The 15,422-nt window shown below is 40.0% G+C and overlaps 2 protein-coding genes across 2 annotated transcripts in view; one reads left to right on the top strand and one right to left on the bottom strand.

Annotated features, from left to right (window-relative positions):
• Positions 1-15,422, top strand: part of PSMD1 (proteasome 26S subunit, non-ATPase 1) — a 67,997-nt gene that overhangs the window by 20,659 nt on the left and 31,916 nt on the right. The window lies entirely within an intron of this gene.
• Positions 6,467-15,046, bottom strand: HTR2B (5-hydroxytryptamine receptor 2B; the record flags this gene model as incomplete). Its single annotated transcript, XM_082056673.1, has 3 exons — positions 14,647-15,046; positions 9,367-9,567; positions 6,467-7,347 (listed from the first exon to the last, which is right to left on the bottom strand). Exons 1-3 carry the CDS (start codon positions 14,954-14,956, stop codon positions 6,467-6,469), a joined length of 1,392 nt encoding a protein of 463 aa, XP_081912799.1. The 5' UTR covers positions 14,957-15,046.

Below are 15,422 nucleotides of genomic sequence, written 5' to 3'. Positions count from 1 at the left end.
ATCATGGCTGTTGGAAAACAGCATTTAAGGCACTTGTGATTTCTCATCAGCCCTTTTCTTTTTTTTTTTTAAGACTATTATCATGAGATGGAAAACACAATAAAATTCAAGTGTTTTTAAAAATGGAAAGAATTATTTTTATCTTAATTTTTACCACTTTCGGTCATGAATTGATTTTTGTTTAGATTGCAGAGCGAGATGTGATTGGTTATGTAGTCAGCTTTATTTTTACATTGTTATAAGTTAGAGCCGCGCTGCAATGTATCTAAACGCTTTAGTTTATATACGGAATGAGGAGGTAGATGTTTTATAGATATAACAACACTGGTTAGGGAGAAAGCTCCAATGAGGGATGCAGCAGTGCTTGAGAGCATGAACTAAAAAGGTTTAATGATCTCACAGTTGTTCAGTCCAGGGGAATAAGAGCCATGGGGACGCGGGACTTAAGCTGTGGGCTCCTGCTTCTGCCCTGGTGCAATATTGTTGGGACGAGTCTAAGGGCAGAAGAGGGAACAGCGCGGCCTCTAGAACGTCCCAAAAGGAAGATGTAGCCTTGTGTGAGCTACCCAAACGTGGCTTATGTTCAGATCTTCATTTGGGATGATGCAAGTGAAACAGTAATGCTTCCTGCTTATGTCTTCTTTGTGTTTACATAGCCTTTGATATTTAACTCTATATATTTGTTTTAAAGCAAACACAGATCAGATACCAGGCTTTTGTTCCAGGGAGGCCTGGACAGTTTGTTTTCTTTAACTCTGGCAAGCCACCTTTATCCAGCAGGCAGATGGCTGATCTTCTGGGTAACTGATCACGAGGCCAACAGTCACTCTAAGGTGATCTCACCAGTGACTTTTTCAGTGTGTCAGTTGTGAAGAAGAGGAATTTAGTGAAAATTCTTGTGTGGGAAAGATTAAAGCGTTGTTTTTTTTACCCTCCAACCCATTTTATCTTTGCCTTATTCAGACTTCCTGGGGGAGGAGAATGAGGGTCCCTTTCAGTGAAAGGTTAATGATAACAGAGATCTTACTGTAATCAGGAGAAGCCTTAGACTTTCCCTGAGGTTTTGTTGGATGTGAAAATGTCTTTATCTGTGGGTCTGAAACTGGAAACAGAGCTGTGTGTCTTCACTGACCAAACTGTAGAGCCCTGGAGAAGTCCCTTGGCATCTCTGGCAAAACTAATCCAATTTGTGATGAAAATTGTAGTTGTACATCATGTTGCACAAATAACGTTTGCTGTTTCAAGCAATGCACTATGACCTCTTGCATTAATTCTTTCCCTGCTACTGTTTTGTCTTTGTTCTGGACTATTCGTATACATGAGATTTTACTTACTTTGGAAAATAGGACTCAGAGCCCTATATCACTTGAGAGGTTTTGAAAATCTCAGCAAGCATTTTAACTTCCTACTGTAAAATGGAATGTCTATGCAGATAAGTAAATGAATATCATTGGTTTAAATCTGATATAGTTTCTTCAAAGTTGTAATCAAAAATGCTGGATTCTTTGAGCCATTAAATGAAGCTGGTGAATATTTTTTTGTGGCAAAACCTTCCTTTTGTTTTATTCAGAAATGTTGATACGCATCTTGCAGAATAAAAGGCTCATTTGTTGTGCAGGGCCTAATGAATTTGAAAATGAGTTACTGTCACCTGTCTAGAGCATAAACAGGATCCTTCAGTGAGTGAGAAGCTCTTCATTTTTAAGAGCATATTGTTGTTTTCCAGAGATTGGAAAGGACCTGAATACCTGAATGCAAGGAATCTTAGGTGTGGCAAGTAGGGTTTGATATGAATTATTAAATATAAGAGTAAAAATGAACACTTCAGCAAACCATCTTTCCTATTTTTGTAACTAGCTTCCCATTTAAAAATGAGAAAACGTCCTCTCCTGTTCTGCAGGGCAGAAGCCTCCGCAGCTGGAGAAAACTGCGTCTCATGGGAACGGGCACTGGCAGTAAACACCAGGGTGTCGAATGCCAAAGCAGAAGCGTGGAAGTTACTTCTCTCCTGGCTGTTGTTTTGTTACCTAGAGAGCCAAAGGGGAGGTGTAAAACAAGGAGTCTCCTTAGCAATGGTACAAAAGCATCATTATCAATACAGTGACAGAAATCTAATACTTCACAGTGATATTAACTCTGTCCTGTGGGCCGGACAGAATCTGGGACCCCTGGCTCCAGCCAGGAGAGCGTTGGGAAGTGTCCTGCTGTTTTGGACTCCGGTGTCCCAGGTTGTGCAATATGCCTTTACTGGGTTTACTGTGCTTGCATTACTTTACCTTTTAAGGCTGATGTTACATATGACAACCTAGAAAAAGATGCAGGGGAGTAACGCTTTTGCTTTCTCCTGCCAGCTTGCAGTGCTGTGGATTTCTCCACAGTAAGAAAATGGTGTAGAAAAATGACATTTTCTGTGAAGCACCATGAGAAATCAGTGTGCCTTTTGTATGGTAGTGAATAGCTTTATAGCATCAGTCTCCTCAGTGCCTTGGCTTCTGCATAACACTGGATTTTATAACTGGTTTTCGATGCATGTGATACTAGTATGATGTGGTTAGGAAGAGTTTTGCACTTGGAGAATACAAAATGGGTGATGAACAAATTTTCCTGACTGCCTAAAAGTTTTCTGATAGGAACTAAACTAAAGGCTTGCAGCGTATAGAACCCCAGCTGGCTTGGGACTGGCTTCACAAAATGGGTTTTGTATCACCACAGTTGAGATTAGCTGAATTTCTTGCTTCTCTTGTTTCTTAGAGTGGCTTAAAGATTGGGGTTTTATTTGTTTTGCTTGATTTTTTGTCTGGGTTTTTTTGTTGTTTTGTGTGTGGTGTTTCTTTGGTTGTGTTTTTTAAGGTATTCCCTTTATTTGCATTTCAAGGCACTAATTCTGTTAGGCTCCAAACTCCATTATTTTCCTCTCTGCAAGACTGCCGAGATGGATATATTTATAGGTAAGTCCTTATGTCCATGTCTGTGCTGTAATTTTTAATTAGATAGACAGCCAGAACATTGACTAAGTATCTCCTACTGTATTTAAAATAATTAAATGACAAAAAATGCCGTACTTGGCTGTTGTTCCTCTAAAATGTATTTTTTCTCATAGCGCTTGGATGTTGCGGATCAGCTTTGGCTTTTTTCTGTTTTCTCTAGTAGTTTAAAAACAAATACACTGGATAAAAGTTTCTGTGATAATGGGGAAAGCTGAACTAAGTAACTGTGTGAGTTGTTGTTCTGATTTTCTGTAGTAATTAAAGGCCAAGGAGCTGGCCAGGTGGTTGGTTTGGCATGGGCCAGATTCTGAAAGAGCTGAGAGCGTTTCACTCCAGAGGAAGAAATGTCATTTTTTGGTTAAAAGGGAAATGCAGAAAGGTCTTGTGTTTGCTAGCAAGTGACTGCAAACCTTATATCAATTATTTTTTAGGCTGCTATCTTTGCGAAGGAAGCTGGAAGCTATAAAAATACTCTAACTTCACAGCATGTAAAAATACATTTTATATATTTGTGTTACTTGAAGATGATGCTCGTGGATATAGTCCTGAGCTTCTTATTTCACTTGTCAGCACCACCAGAGCAGTGTTGTCCTTAGTTACCATACAACAAACTTGTGCTTTCTTACAGTAGCTCGCGGTGACTCTTATTTTCAATCACGTCTTGCTAATGAATGGAATGTCTTTGTTCAGGTCTGTTCTTGTAGATACAGTTGCTAAAACAAGATCTCTGCCGCCCGTTATGTTGTCTTTTTATTTCATAGTTCTGCATCTTCATTTTTCCTCTCCCTGTGTCCTTATGCTTTCCAAGACTTACCTGAATTCTTAGCTTGTTTGCTTTGTCAGCAGACAAGCAATTTCTTTTTACACTTTGTGTGTTAACTAGAATGTGCATGTTTTCTCGATGATGTATTTCTGTCTATGGAGAAATTTCCTTTCTCTGTAGGAATCCCGGATTTTTGATTACTCACTAGTCCTTTCGATTGAGGTTTATTGTTGCTGACTAAATTCAGTAACTGGAACATGTTGAGCTTCTATTTCTGGTTACTAAAATTGAGAAATCTGTATGCTGGCTTGACAAAATACAGCTTTGGGTTGTTTCCTGTTGGTGGAGTGTAACCACTGACTACGAAAGAAGCCTTGGAATCTTTCTCTATGGGACACTTGGGGTGAGTTACTCCTCGTCTCATTGCAGACTGACAGTTGCACAAGAACAGAGTCAGACGGAAGACAACCAAGTTACCTCTTGCTGTTTCCAGATGCTGAGAACCAGCTGTGATGTTCCTGCTGGAAAGAAAATAAGTTGTTGCTGCGAGTAGACGATTGCTTCCTGCTGTATGAATGGGTTTTGTTTGATCAGCATGGATTTATTTAAGTAGCAAGAGAAGAGTTTTCAAAGATGACTGCTTCTTGCTGTCTGGCTGCTGGGCAAAAACCCCTCAAGAACAGTGTTATTGCTCATGAAGGCTGGTTCCTGCATTGCAGATGACACTCTTAATGTTTTTGCTGTGATCACTCTGTGTATGGATGTGATTGGCACTTTTACCTGGTTCCAGAGCACCTGCTTTGGGCTAAATGAGACACTAGTCTGTGATATTTTCAGCTACGTACCTGGAAGTTTTGGGGGGTTTGGAGGTTTGTTTTATTTCTACTTCTTCCCCCTCCTGGAGCTTCAAAGTAATCCAGCTCTTATTGAAGGCTTTTGATTCTTAAGTGCTTTTAGGTATAGGCATCTTTCACAGCTATAGCAATCCATCAATTCTGACTTCTAATGACAGGATTCTCTTAAACAAATTTTTATTGATGAAAGAGGACCAAGAGCAGATAAAGCTTATTCTAACTTAAGTGGCTAGTGACTATCACCAAAAAAGAGGAGGAAGGAGATAAATGACTGTAAGTCCCACAGAAGTATTTTTAATACTTTCTTCTGGAACTCCCTGGCAGTTGTTACGTTAGGCTCTGATTCGACCTCGCATATGTTTTAAATTAAATATATAAAAATAAATGTTGGAAGGACATGTTATCTTTAGTACTTTCTGTTCTGTGGGTGAAAAAAACCTAAGCTTTTTGCTGTACGTAATTTTAGTATGTAACTATAGAGTTCTGAAAACATTAAAAATGAAAACAAAGCCCAAGCTGAACATTTTACTGTAAAGGGAAAGTATTAAAAAAATGAAGTGACCTGGCTGCTTAATGTAAGAACTACAGTACTTTGGGGAAATGGTCTGGGAAGTGTCCGAACTTCCTGATTTCTGAGGTGATAGACTCTGGGAGCTGTTACAGAATGTGAAGAATGATTCTTTCTATACATTCCATGCTCTGATGGGAGGCTTGAGCATGTCTGAGAGAGTGAAGATTGGGACCTGTAATCTTACGCCGTTAGTCCAATGAAATTATTTTGAGCTAAGCTAAATGGTGAATGTGTGTGTAGGTCTAGATAGTACTGTGGTCTCTGCTCTCTCTTAAACACTTGCTTTTATTTTCAAGTGAAATAGCTATTCTATCTGTGATTTTTCTACTTCGTGTGAACTACATTGGCTGAGGGGAGGCTTTCACTGAAGTTCCAATGATCATAAAAAAGGAAGTTTGTTCATATAAATTAAAGGGATGTTCCAGGCACTGTCTGTCCTATTTGGCTCGGGATCATTCATGTGGTATTGTCCTATTTTGGTTAAATGCTCTCATTTTCTTAGTATGAAAAGAACAAACAGCAATTTTCTGTGACAAATCTGACAATACCAGGCTTATGTGTATGTGAGAGTAATGGAGATGAAATTCGGGTGGGTAAGAGATTCTGCTCACAAAGGGATGATTTCAGCACACGGAGGTTTTTCTCACCCTGCTAAAAACCAGTTTTACCCCTTGTGGAATGGACACAAACACCTTTTGGTCTCTGGAGCAAGTGATTCTGCTTGTGATATATGTTCCCCCAGAGAAGAAGAGAAGCTTGTACTTGGATACACAGTTTTAGCAGAGGAACCTGTCTGTAGGAGGCAATGCAGTGACCCTGTGTGCTGTTCTGTGTACGCAGAGTGAAGGTTTTAATTAAAACCAGCAAGCTTGTATCTCCTTGCGGGCTTCATCATAGAGCATCAACCTGCAGCGCGTTCTGTCTTCCTGCCAGTGTGAATGTTAAATCAGTGTTTGTACAGAGATGCTTTTCTTATAAAAATGTACTTTGAAGAGACTGAAGATGAGAACTAAAGTCAGATACTCAAACTGCTTTAGCTCTTCTTTATTTCCCTCTTCCTGTAGGCTACAGGCTGTAGACATTGGTCATTTATCATGGAATGAGGTTGTGGTTGTCACCACGGGGTTGGGGTTAAAGTAGAGGAGACTTAGGAGGAGAGGAATTAATATAAATTTATAAGATATTGCTTGCATAAATAACAGAAAACAATAGTATTTATACCCTCTTACAGCACAGTTACCTAGAATAATACATACAGTAATACTATGATGTGGACATGGCTGCCATTCCACTATACGTAGCTGACTTGTTCTTCTGTTTTATCAACTTCATTCTCTGTGAGCAGCAATGTATCCAGCAGAATGGCCGATGAGGTTTGGATGGGTGAGCTCCTCAGCCTCATTGGGCTCTGGTACATAATGGGGTTAATCCCATTTCTCATCCCATGCATGACAAAGAGCTTGGAATTTTCTGCCACAGAGCTTCTGAAAGAGATCCTGCTGGAGCGCTTCCGAAGGGCCTTGAGAGGCTTTGTGGTCCGATAGTTACAAGTGATATACCTGCTGAAAGCTTCCCTAAATGTTTTGTTGAAGAGTGTATAGACAAGAGGGTTCACTCCTGAGGATACATATCCTATCCAAACAAATATCTCCATAAGCTTTTGAAAAACCTCCTTGTCGCAGGAGTTGCACAGAACTGAACTTATGTTTGTTATGAAGAACGGGCACCACATCAACAAGAAAAGAAAAAACACAATACCCAGAACTTTTGATGCCCTTTGCTCGTTGGTTATTGTTTGCATGGACTTCCTCCCAATCGTAGAGGTTCTGCAGATGGGCATGTCATTGGACAAAGTCTTGTCCTTTCTGGAGCCATTCAGCATGGCCACCTTTTCTGGCGAGGAGGCAGGTGTTGTGTCACGCTGAAACACCGTGGACACTGTGGACCAAGTGAAACGCTGAGGTGGCTTGTTGATCAGGTAGGCCTTCTTGCGCAGCACTTGGATTGTCAGAAAATAAGTCACTATCATGATAGCGAGGGGAATGAAGAACGCAGCCACTGATCCGTACAGAATGAAGTCAGGAAAACGATCTGGCGCCAGGACACACGTGATGTTTGTAGAGTTGCCATTTCCATCTTCAATGCCTCTGATAGGGACCGGAATAGCAATGCCTACAGGAGAAAAACCAAGTACTTCAGCTTATGGTATTTGCTTGCAATCTCTATTTTGAGGGGGCCTGAAACCTCAGGGTCTCTAAAGAAACGTAGTTCCTGAGCCCTGGGGCAGGCACATGGTGACAGAGAACAGGAATTGTTGAGAGCATCACATGGGTAATTGGGCAAGCAGCTGTTTGTGAGACTTGGCAAGCTCAGCTTTAGCAGAGTACCATGTCTAAGGAGACTGGGCCTAACCCTTAGTAATTGAGGAAGCTCTACAAAGTTGCCAACTTCTCAAGTGTAAAACACATTAATTGCTTTGACTCTATTTGTTAGAGTTAATATGACTTTTCCTCCAGTGAAATGTGTTTCCCTAATGCTATCTGCTTTTATTTTTTTTACCTCTCAGGGTAACCTTTGCACTTTTTGAAGGGCAGTTCTGCAAATAAGTAAAACTTTTCTTTCCTTCTTATCTTAACCGCATCGAGTGAGTGGTCACAGACAGTTGATTTTTTTTTTTCCCTGCTTCACTCTTTCATATATATAAATAGTTACACAGATGCCAGAATTATGCAGTGTGTGTTTGAGATAGATTCGTTGTTTAAAGTCTCTTGCATATTTAAGTGTTTAAATGAGGCTAGCTAGCTCTGTAATTCACCACTCATTTAAAAAAAAACCTTAACAGTCTTGTATTTTAAATGAATTTTTTATAACTGCTGAATTACAGTCAGCACTTCATTTGCCAGCAATCTGACATTACAACAAAAACAAAAGGTTCCTTGCTGTCTGGTGAAGGTTATTTGTGCTCTGTTCCCTGATACCACTTAATGAGGTCTGGGGATTTACCGTATTCCTCTGCTCCCCTGCTTACTGAAGTTGGTTGAGAGCAGCAAGAGGAAAATGGTTTACCCTTCAGCCACTTGATCCCTTTCTTGCTAAGAGGCACGTCAGATACAGCAAACATTTGAAATGAGGACTGGGCCAAATTAGCCTTTGCTTTGGAGAACCCTGGCTCAGCTGCAGAGTACTTCTGTGTTAGAGAAAAAAGAAACTAAAAAGTACAGCGCTGATTAATAACAATAAAATCAGGCATTAAACAGTCAACTTGTGTCTTATCATGCTAACAGTTTCCTATTTTTGTGCTTAAATAGAGAAAGCATCTCTTCTGCTATCATGACAACTCTTCCATAAATTTTTTTCAAGTTGGAATTTTTGAGTGTAGGCACGTGTGCCTTGGCCACGAATGTACCCATTGTCCTGTGTGTCATTGGCCTTTATAACCCAGAATGATTTTGTTCTTCCTCTTGCACACAGAGTGTACAGCACTATGCCAATGGCTGCCTGCAGCACGCCTTGAGTTATTTGAATTAAGTGTTTTCACCTCCTTAGCTCACTTAACAGATTTATGTTTTTAAGCATTAAAGACCCGTGAGGTGCTACATGTACATCGGACATGTGCTCATGTCATTAAAGTTTATACATTGGCATCCTGTGTATAAACCGTTCAGGGCTTGTTGTTTGGTTTATTTTTGCGTAGAAGTTAGCCTTTCTATATGCCATATTGCCAGGGCATCTCCGTCTGCAGTGTGAATGTTACCAGCCACTCATTTGTATTTCAATCTTTGATGTAAGTAATTAACCTTTTTTTTACTTGCTTCATGGGATAAATGTAAGGCAGAGATGTTAACAGCATCTTCTCAGGGCTTGAAATTGTGCTTGAGACAGAATATACTGCAACAGGAGACCTGCTATGCCTGCAGATATTGCCTTCTGAGTTTTGGACTTTTAGGACCATGAAGAAGAGTGATGATTATCCCTACTCAGTCCTTGCCCTCTCTGGTAAGCCTGATAAGGAGCAGCAGTTCTTAGGATGTAGCTGTGTATGATCCAACAGGTGGACTTAGGCCAGGCCAAGTGTTAGGGTCTAATAACCAGTAGTACTTGGCCAAATTTTCCATTTTGCCCAGCTTTCACCTATTGTTTTGGACACAAAAAGCTTCTGCATTCCTTTTCGACTCTCCAAGTCTCACATACCTATTGAAATGAGCCAAACCACGATGATTTTGATGATTGTTGTAGCCCAAGAGTTGTACTGACTAGCCTGGATTGGCTTTTTAATTGCAATATAGCGGTCTAGTGAGATGGCACAGAGGTGCATGATGGAAGCTGTGGAAAAGAGGACGTCAAGGAACAGCCAGATAGGACACAAGGCAGTTGGGAGAGGCCAGGCGTTGTCTGAAAGAGAACAGAAAACTCATTAGATTCCAAGCTTTTGGAGAGTTTCCAGTGTGCTGTTTTCCCTCGGCATCAGTATTAGAGGAACTGAGCTTTGCTGCCGCCTCAGCGGGATTGTCTTACGGTTTAGGTAGCTCCCAAGTGGGATGGTTGCTGCCATCATATTGATCAGGCTGTTTGTGCATTCTAAGCCTTTCCCAGTTTTTTTGTCCTTTTCAGATCATAAGCTCTTTGTGGCAAGGACTCTGGATAAAAAAGTGTTTAAAATAAGGGCCACGACTGTGCTTGTTTCTTGTGCCCTGCTGTTACATGGTTATTTTCAGCTATGCCTCCGATGATTCAAGGTTGTATTAAATGAAGGAGATAATGGGTCATAAGCAATGTGTATTAATCAATCATTGCAGAACCACGGTTGAATCTCAGGGGTGATCTTGAAGAATCTGGTTCACACAGTTTTGAAGTGAGTTTACTGCATCACTTGACCAGGTACAACTGAGCACTAGGGTGGCAAAGCAGGGCTGTTCTGTCTCTGTAATGATTTTGTAGAAATTGAAGAGTTTTCATGTTGTTTTTTCAAGAGAGATGGCTTGGATTTTAAGTCTGGCATGCTGTTTCTTACAGTAGTTATCTGCCTTTAGCGTTAATCTCTGTAGTGAACATAGGTTCTGTCAGCTGCATTGTGTCCAAGATAAAGGGGTTTTAATGTTCAGCTTTCCAAAAGGCTCCTATTTTTGAGAGCTGGGTCTCCCCTATCAACATTTACAATACCAAACCAAATGAATTTTAATGAAACAGTAATTATTTTTATTTCTTAACTGCTTTATTTTCACTCACAAGTAGTTTGTATCGCAATCCAGTTCTAGCAGTGTTCAATTTAAGGTGTCCCTTAGTGTTGTGTGTCTATAAGAATGTGTGAACATGGATTTATTTTTTCTGTTTCTCATGGTAGAAGTTGATCTACTAAATATATTTTCCTGCTTTATAGAATTCAACTGTACTCAGTTGGTAGGCACATTAATAGTATTATCAGAGTTCTTTGTTGAATGACGATTAAGGAAAAAGAATAACAAATCAGATTGGTTTTTATCTCCTCGCTCTGAATAAACAGATCTGCGTGCTGAGAATGCCAGGTGAGTTGGGACTATTGTAATGCCCAGTCTTATCAATGTGGTAATGTTGCAGTAGTTTGAGATTAAAACGTTTTTTCATAATGTAACTGATAGATGGAAGTGATAATGGCGCTGCCTTGATTTGAATTACAAATTCCAGAGGGTGGAACATTTTATCAAGTCAGACATAGCACATGCTTGTCTGCGTTCTCCCCTGCGTTGGGAAACCTCCCCTGTTAAACGGGTGGATGGAGCCCGTCCCCAGAGCCCTGGACTCCAGGTGAGGGTGATGTTGCCTCTGAGGCCGAAGGAAAAGAGTCGTTCTCTTTCCAAATCATTAACCAGTACATTTTAATATCTAGCTGCATATTTCCTAGAATAGATATAATGGTTGAAATTATGCTTCAAAAATCATTCAATCAAGCATGAGAAAGTTCTAATTACTATATTATGAAACACTCGTATTTAATTTTTCTACCTGCACTTCGGCTGGCAGTAAGGTAGGGTGCCTTTCTGAAGGAAAAAGAAGAGGAAAACCAAGATGTCTTGTGGTTCATGTAACCAGATGTTTAAAAAAAAAAAAAAAGTTAAAAGAAATAATTGATTTGATGGGCTTTAGATGTTTTTGCCCACTCCAGAAAAACAAGACGACTTCTTTTGGCTCTGATGAAGGGTTAGTTCAGATAAAATGTGAGCAATAAAACGTGACCTTTAAATAGTCTTGGAAACTGTTGTTCTGCTGTAAGGGTGCCGAAAAGTGTTGCCTGCAGAGGATTTTGTTGCTGTTAGATAATGATGCATTTACGGAGATGGAAATCGGATACTTTTAATCACTGACTGACTTAACCCTGGGCTTCGGCGTCCAGACTGGGGGTGTGTGGTGTTTGCCATGTGTCAGTGCTGAACTCATTTTATTTGTATTAGAGTTCCTTTGTGAGGAGTAAACTTGTGTTTTCTTACTTATCTTTGGATTTGAAATTTTGGCAAGTGGCCCTCAATTAAAGCCTTTTTCTCTGGTAGTTTTTACAAGCAATAAGGGAAGATTTGCTGTGGTTTGTCTTCAGTAATGGAAGAAGCTTAAGATGGATAGTGCTTGTCATAGATATTTTTATGGTTTGCAGCCTCAGACAATCAGCTTTACCTTCTGATTTTTAAGTGGATGAATATCAGGAACAGAGAGTATATTTTAAAATAAGATGGTATGTGCACTATCTCCAAGTAACTCATTGCCCACCAAGCCATGGGCAGCAGAATCCTTCCTGCTGCAGGTTTTGCACCTGAGAGGATCTCTCAAGTTGATTTGCTAATTTCACTATCTGATGAATGGCAACATTTTTCTTTCCTTCAGTAGTTAGAGATGTGGCCAACTCGGAAAGCTCGATTTCAGAGAATGCAGTTATTTCCTATCATGCCCTCCTTCTTTCGGAAGAAATGAGAAGAATTTAGCAAGCAATAAAAGCAATGAACTGTTTGGATATTCTGACACTCACTCTCCTAAATTAAAATTGCAGTGTGTATTATTACCAGAGTACATTTTGGTCCCTCTGCTGAGAATAAATAATCCGCTGCTCATGCTGTTATACCTGCGAGCAAGTTACAGATGCATTTATTAATTCGTTGTTGAAAGGGGTTGCTCTTTATTGCAGAGACAGTCAATTTCTGCAAATTTTTCTGCAAGCGCCCTGTCAGGGCACGGAGCCAATATCTGCAGTAGCTTTTGAATTGGAACGCTCCGACACATTCGTTTTTTACAGTCAGAATCTTTATTGTGACTGTACTTCAGTTCACACCTTTCCCCTCAAATATCCTCCACGTAATTAGTTATCAGACCCAAGTCGGAAGCATAATATTTGTGTTCTGTATCTAGAAGCTGCACGCAGCTATTTCATTATTATGGAAACATTCCTGTGTGGAAGTGCCAGGAGGCTGGATTTATTTGGCTCTCTGGCTATTAATGATTATTCCATGTCCAAGTAGTTATCTGGCTAACATAGCCTCAAGATTTAGACTTGTATGTATTTAAATATCTGTTCTAGCTACATTCCAGTAACTGCTCATGTTTTGCTCGTGCTTTGAACTTCTATAAACACCTCAGCATCTTCTCCCAGTCCATGGAGAGGCAAAGCAGTTTTTCTGGTTGGCTGCCAGAGGGAGACTTGTATGCAAGAAATCTCAGTTTTAACCACTGCTGTGAGAAAGGTTGGTTGCAGTCTGTCTTAGTTAATTAGAGCTAATTTTGCTATTTTCTTGTAAATTTCCTGCAATATGAAAGACGCTTTTGTTTGACTTTTAAATTAAGATTCCTAGCATGCTTTAAACTGTTGTAATCAGGGTTTAGCAGTGGATTGAGAGATTAAGGAGCAGTAGTCTCTTTATAAAGTTAAAAAGAAAAGTTTTATTAGCCTAGCAAAATGAAAGTAATAATAAAAAAAAATCCAAACCAAAAATACTCCATCACCACCAAAAAACAGCTCCATGAAATCCAGGACTTGCCTTCACTTTGTGTTGATTGCTAGTCCAATGTTAGTACTTTTTATGGTTAGTAGTTTTATTATTAATGAGGCTAAGCAGTTACAATATCTGTGTGTATCTATATCTGTTTCTTCCCTCTACACACACGTGCATGTACATGATATACCAAGGTTTTTTATAAGTGACTGTCTTTTTTTCAAGTTAGAAATTGCTGTCCTGGTCAGGTATGTTCATTTTTCATTTTAGAAACTGTTGCTTGAAAAAAGACTTTTATTATATCAACACTGGATTCTGATCTTGAATTCAATCAGAGAGAAGCAGTCTGTAATAGGTAGAAGTTCAGTCTCAAGGCATAAAGTGAATAAACACATTTGTTAATAAAGTGATACCAGGCTTCTCCAGCAAACAAAAGCCTTGCTGAAATAAAGTTTATGGTTGTGTTTGCTTGTTGCTCAGACAACTCTTAGAGATCCAGCATAGGAAAAATGAACTCCTGCAACTTCTCGTTAGCTAAGGCCCAGTGGTATCTATACATTGAAGATAATTGTGTAAATCTGTAAGTTTATTGAAAAACCAGGCTCATGCTGATTGTTGTTTTTTTTTTTTTCCATTTGTATGATATGAAAATAGACCATTTAAAATGCATTCGTAAAGAATTTTTAGGCATAAAAGAGAGAGATTTTCCCATGGAGCTGCCTCTGATTAGCTGTGAAAAGTAATATCTGAAATAAAGCTGGGCATGAGAGGATATGAAAGAGTCACGGTTGTTCTGTAATGAGTAACCAGAAAGAAAACGTCTCACACGATGTATGTTCATGTAAAAAATAACCTATTTTATTCCATATGAACGAGACTGATAAATCTGAGTCTCAAACATTAGGAACAGGGATTGAAGCTCCCTTGGCTTGATTCTTTGGGACACTTTATGAACTTGCTGCTTTCCCAGGAGTGGGAGAGAATCAGTTTAACTGAAACTGATACTGGTGGAGTTTGTTGTCACGGATGGTGCCCGGGACCATCTCCGGCTGTTCATGGAGCCGGGAGTCAATACTGAGGTAAAATCGGGTGCCTGACTCCTAGAAAGTTCAAAATCTGCTCAGTGGACTGAACAGATACCTGTTCTTCATTTCACATTTAAGAGAAGACTGCAATTAATGTAATATCCAATAGAACAGATACCAAGATTGTGCTGATGTTGTTAAAAGTAATATTCCACTGTACAAAATGTAATTTCCTATGTCCAGCTCCAACTTAGTGTCAGTCCTAAGTCTCAGATGATTTTTGAATGATTTGTTTTAAAGGAAAGAATCTCCCCAGCAAGTATAATTCCCATAAAGACGTTAAGGTATATTATGGTGAGAGGGAGAAAAGATTTAGCAGCCCTCATCCAAGTGATTTTTTACAGCTAGTGGAATGCAAACAGTTTTTCAGTTTAAATTAGACCTCCCCAAATTTTACCCTGTATGCCAGCCTGACGAAACAAATGCGCTGTACTTACCAAATAATATTATGAGAAGGGCAATCGGCATCACAAACAGACCCACGAGCAAATCTGCCACCGCCAAGGACGTCAAAAAGTAGTTGGTGGCATATTGCAACTTCTTCTCCAGAGACACGGCCAGTATGACAAGTATGTTCCCCCCAATGGTGGGGATTATCACCAGGAGAATCAGTAACGCTGCCCAACACACTTTGTTTCCTTGTTCATCACTTGGATCGTCCTGCTTGGGTTCTGCTATTACCGAGAGAGGCGACAAAGATCCATTGCCAGCTCCAGACCCGTTCAAGAAATGTAAGGGATAGGACATTTTTGTGTCCAGCAGAAGGTATTCAGGAGCTGTATTTTGCGCAGGAATCGCGTCCGCTGTAAGAGTTCACTGTTCCTCACTGGTCCAGGATGGTCCTGAAGAAAGGCCAGCATGGTCAGTATGGCAAACTGGTCATCTGCTATTTTGAGATACAGTGACCACGTCCAAGCTGGTATCCAATATTTTTTTATCGTGTGCCTTGCTGGGCACAATTAGGTCTTAAAACTGAAAGTCCTGTGTTGTGTCCATCTCTGGTTGGTAGGGTTCAGTGGTCTGGTCTCCCCTTTATTAGGGAGGTTCAAGTTTCAGAAGATTATAGGACACAAATCAATAGCTGTGAAAAGTAAGCAGTGCATTAGCTTCCTTTTTTTTCTCTCTCCCCCCCCCCCCACCTTTCTGCAGCTGTAAATGCAATAGATGAATTTAGATCCCAAATGGTTCCCTTTAGATGCAGCGTACGTAGATT

This window comes from Streptopelia decaocto (assembly GCF_964273445.1).
Source record: "Streptopelia decaocto genome assembly, chromosome: 6".
Taxonomy (NCBI): domain Eukaryota; kingdom Metazoa; phylum Chordata; class Aves; order Columbiformes; family Columbidae; genus Streptopelia; species Streptopelia decaocto.
The sequence above is the reverse complement of the archived record's forward strand: the minus strand, read 5'-3'. Positions and strand labels throughout refer to the sequence as shown.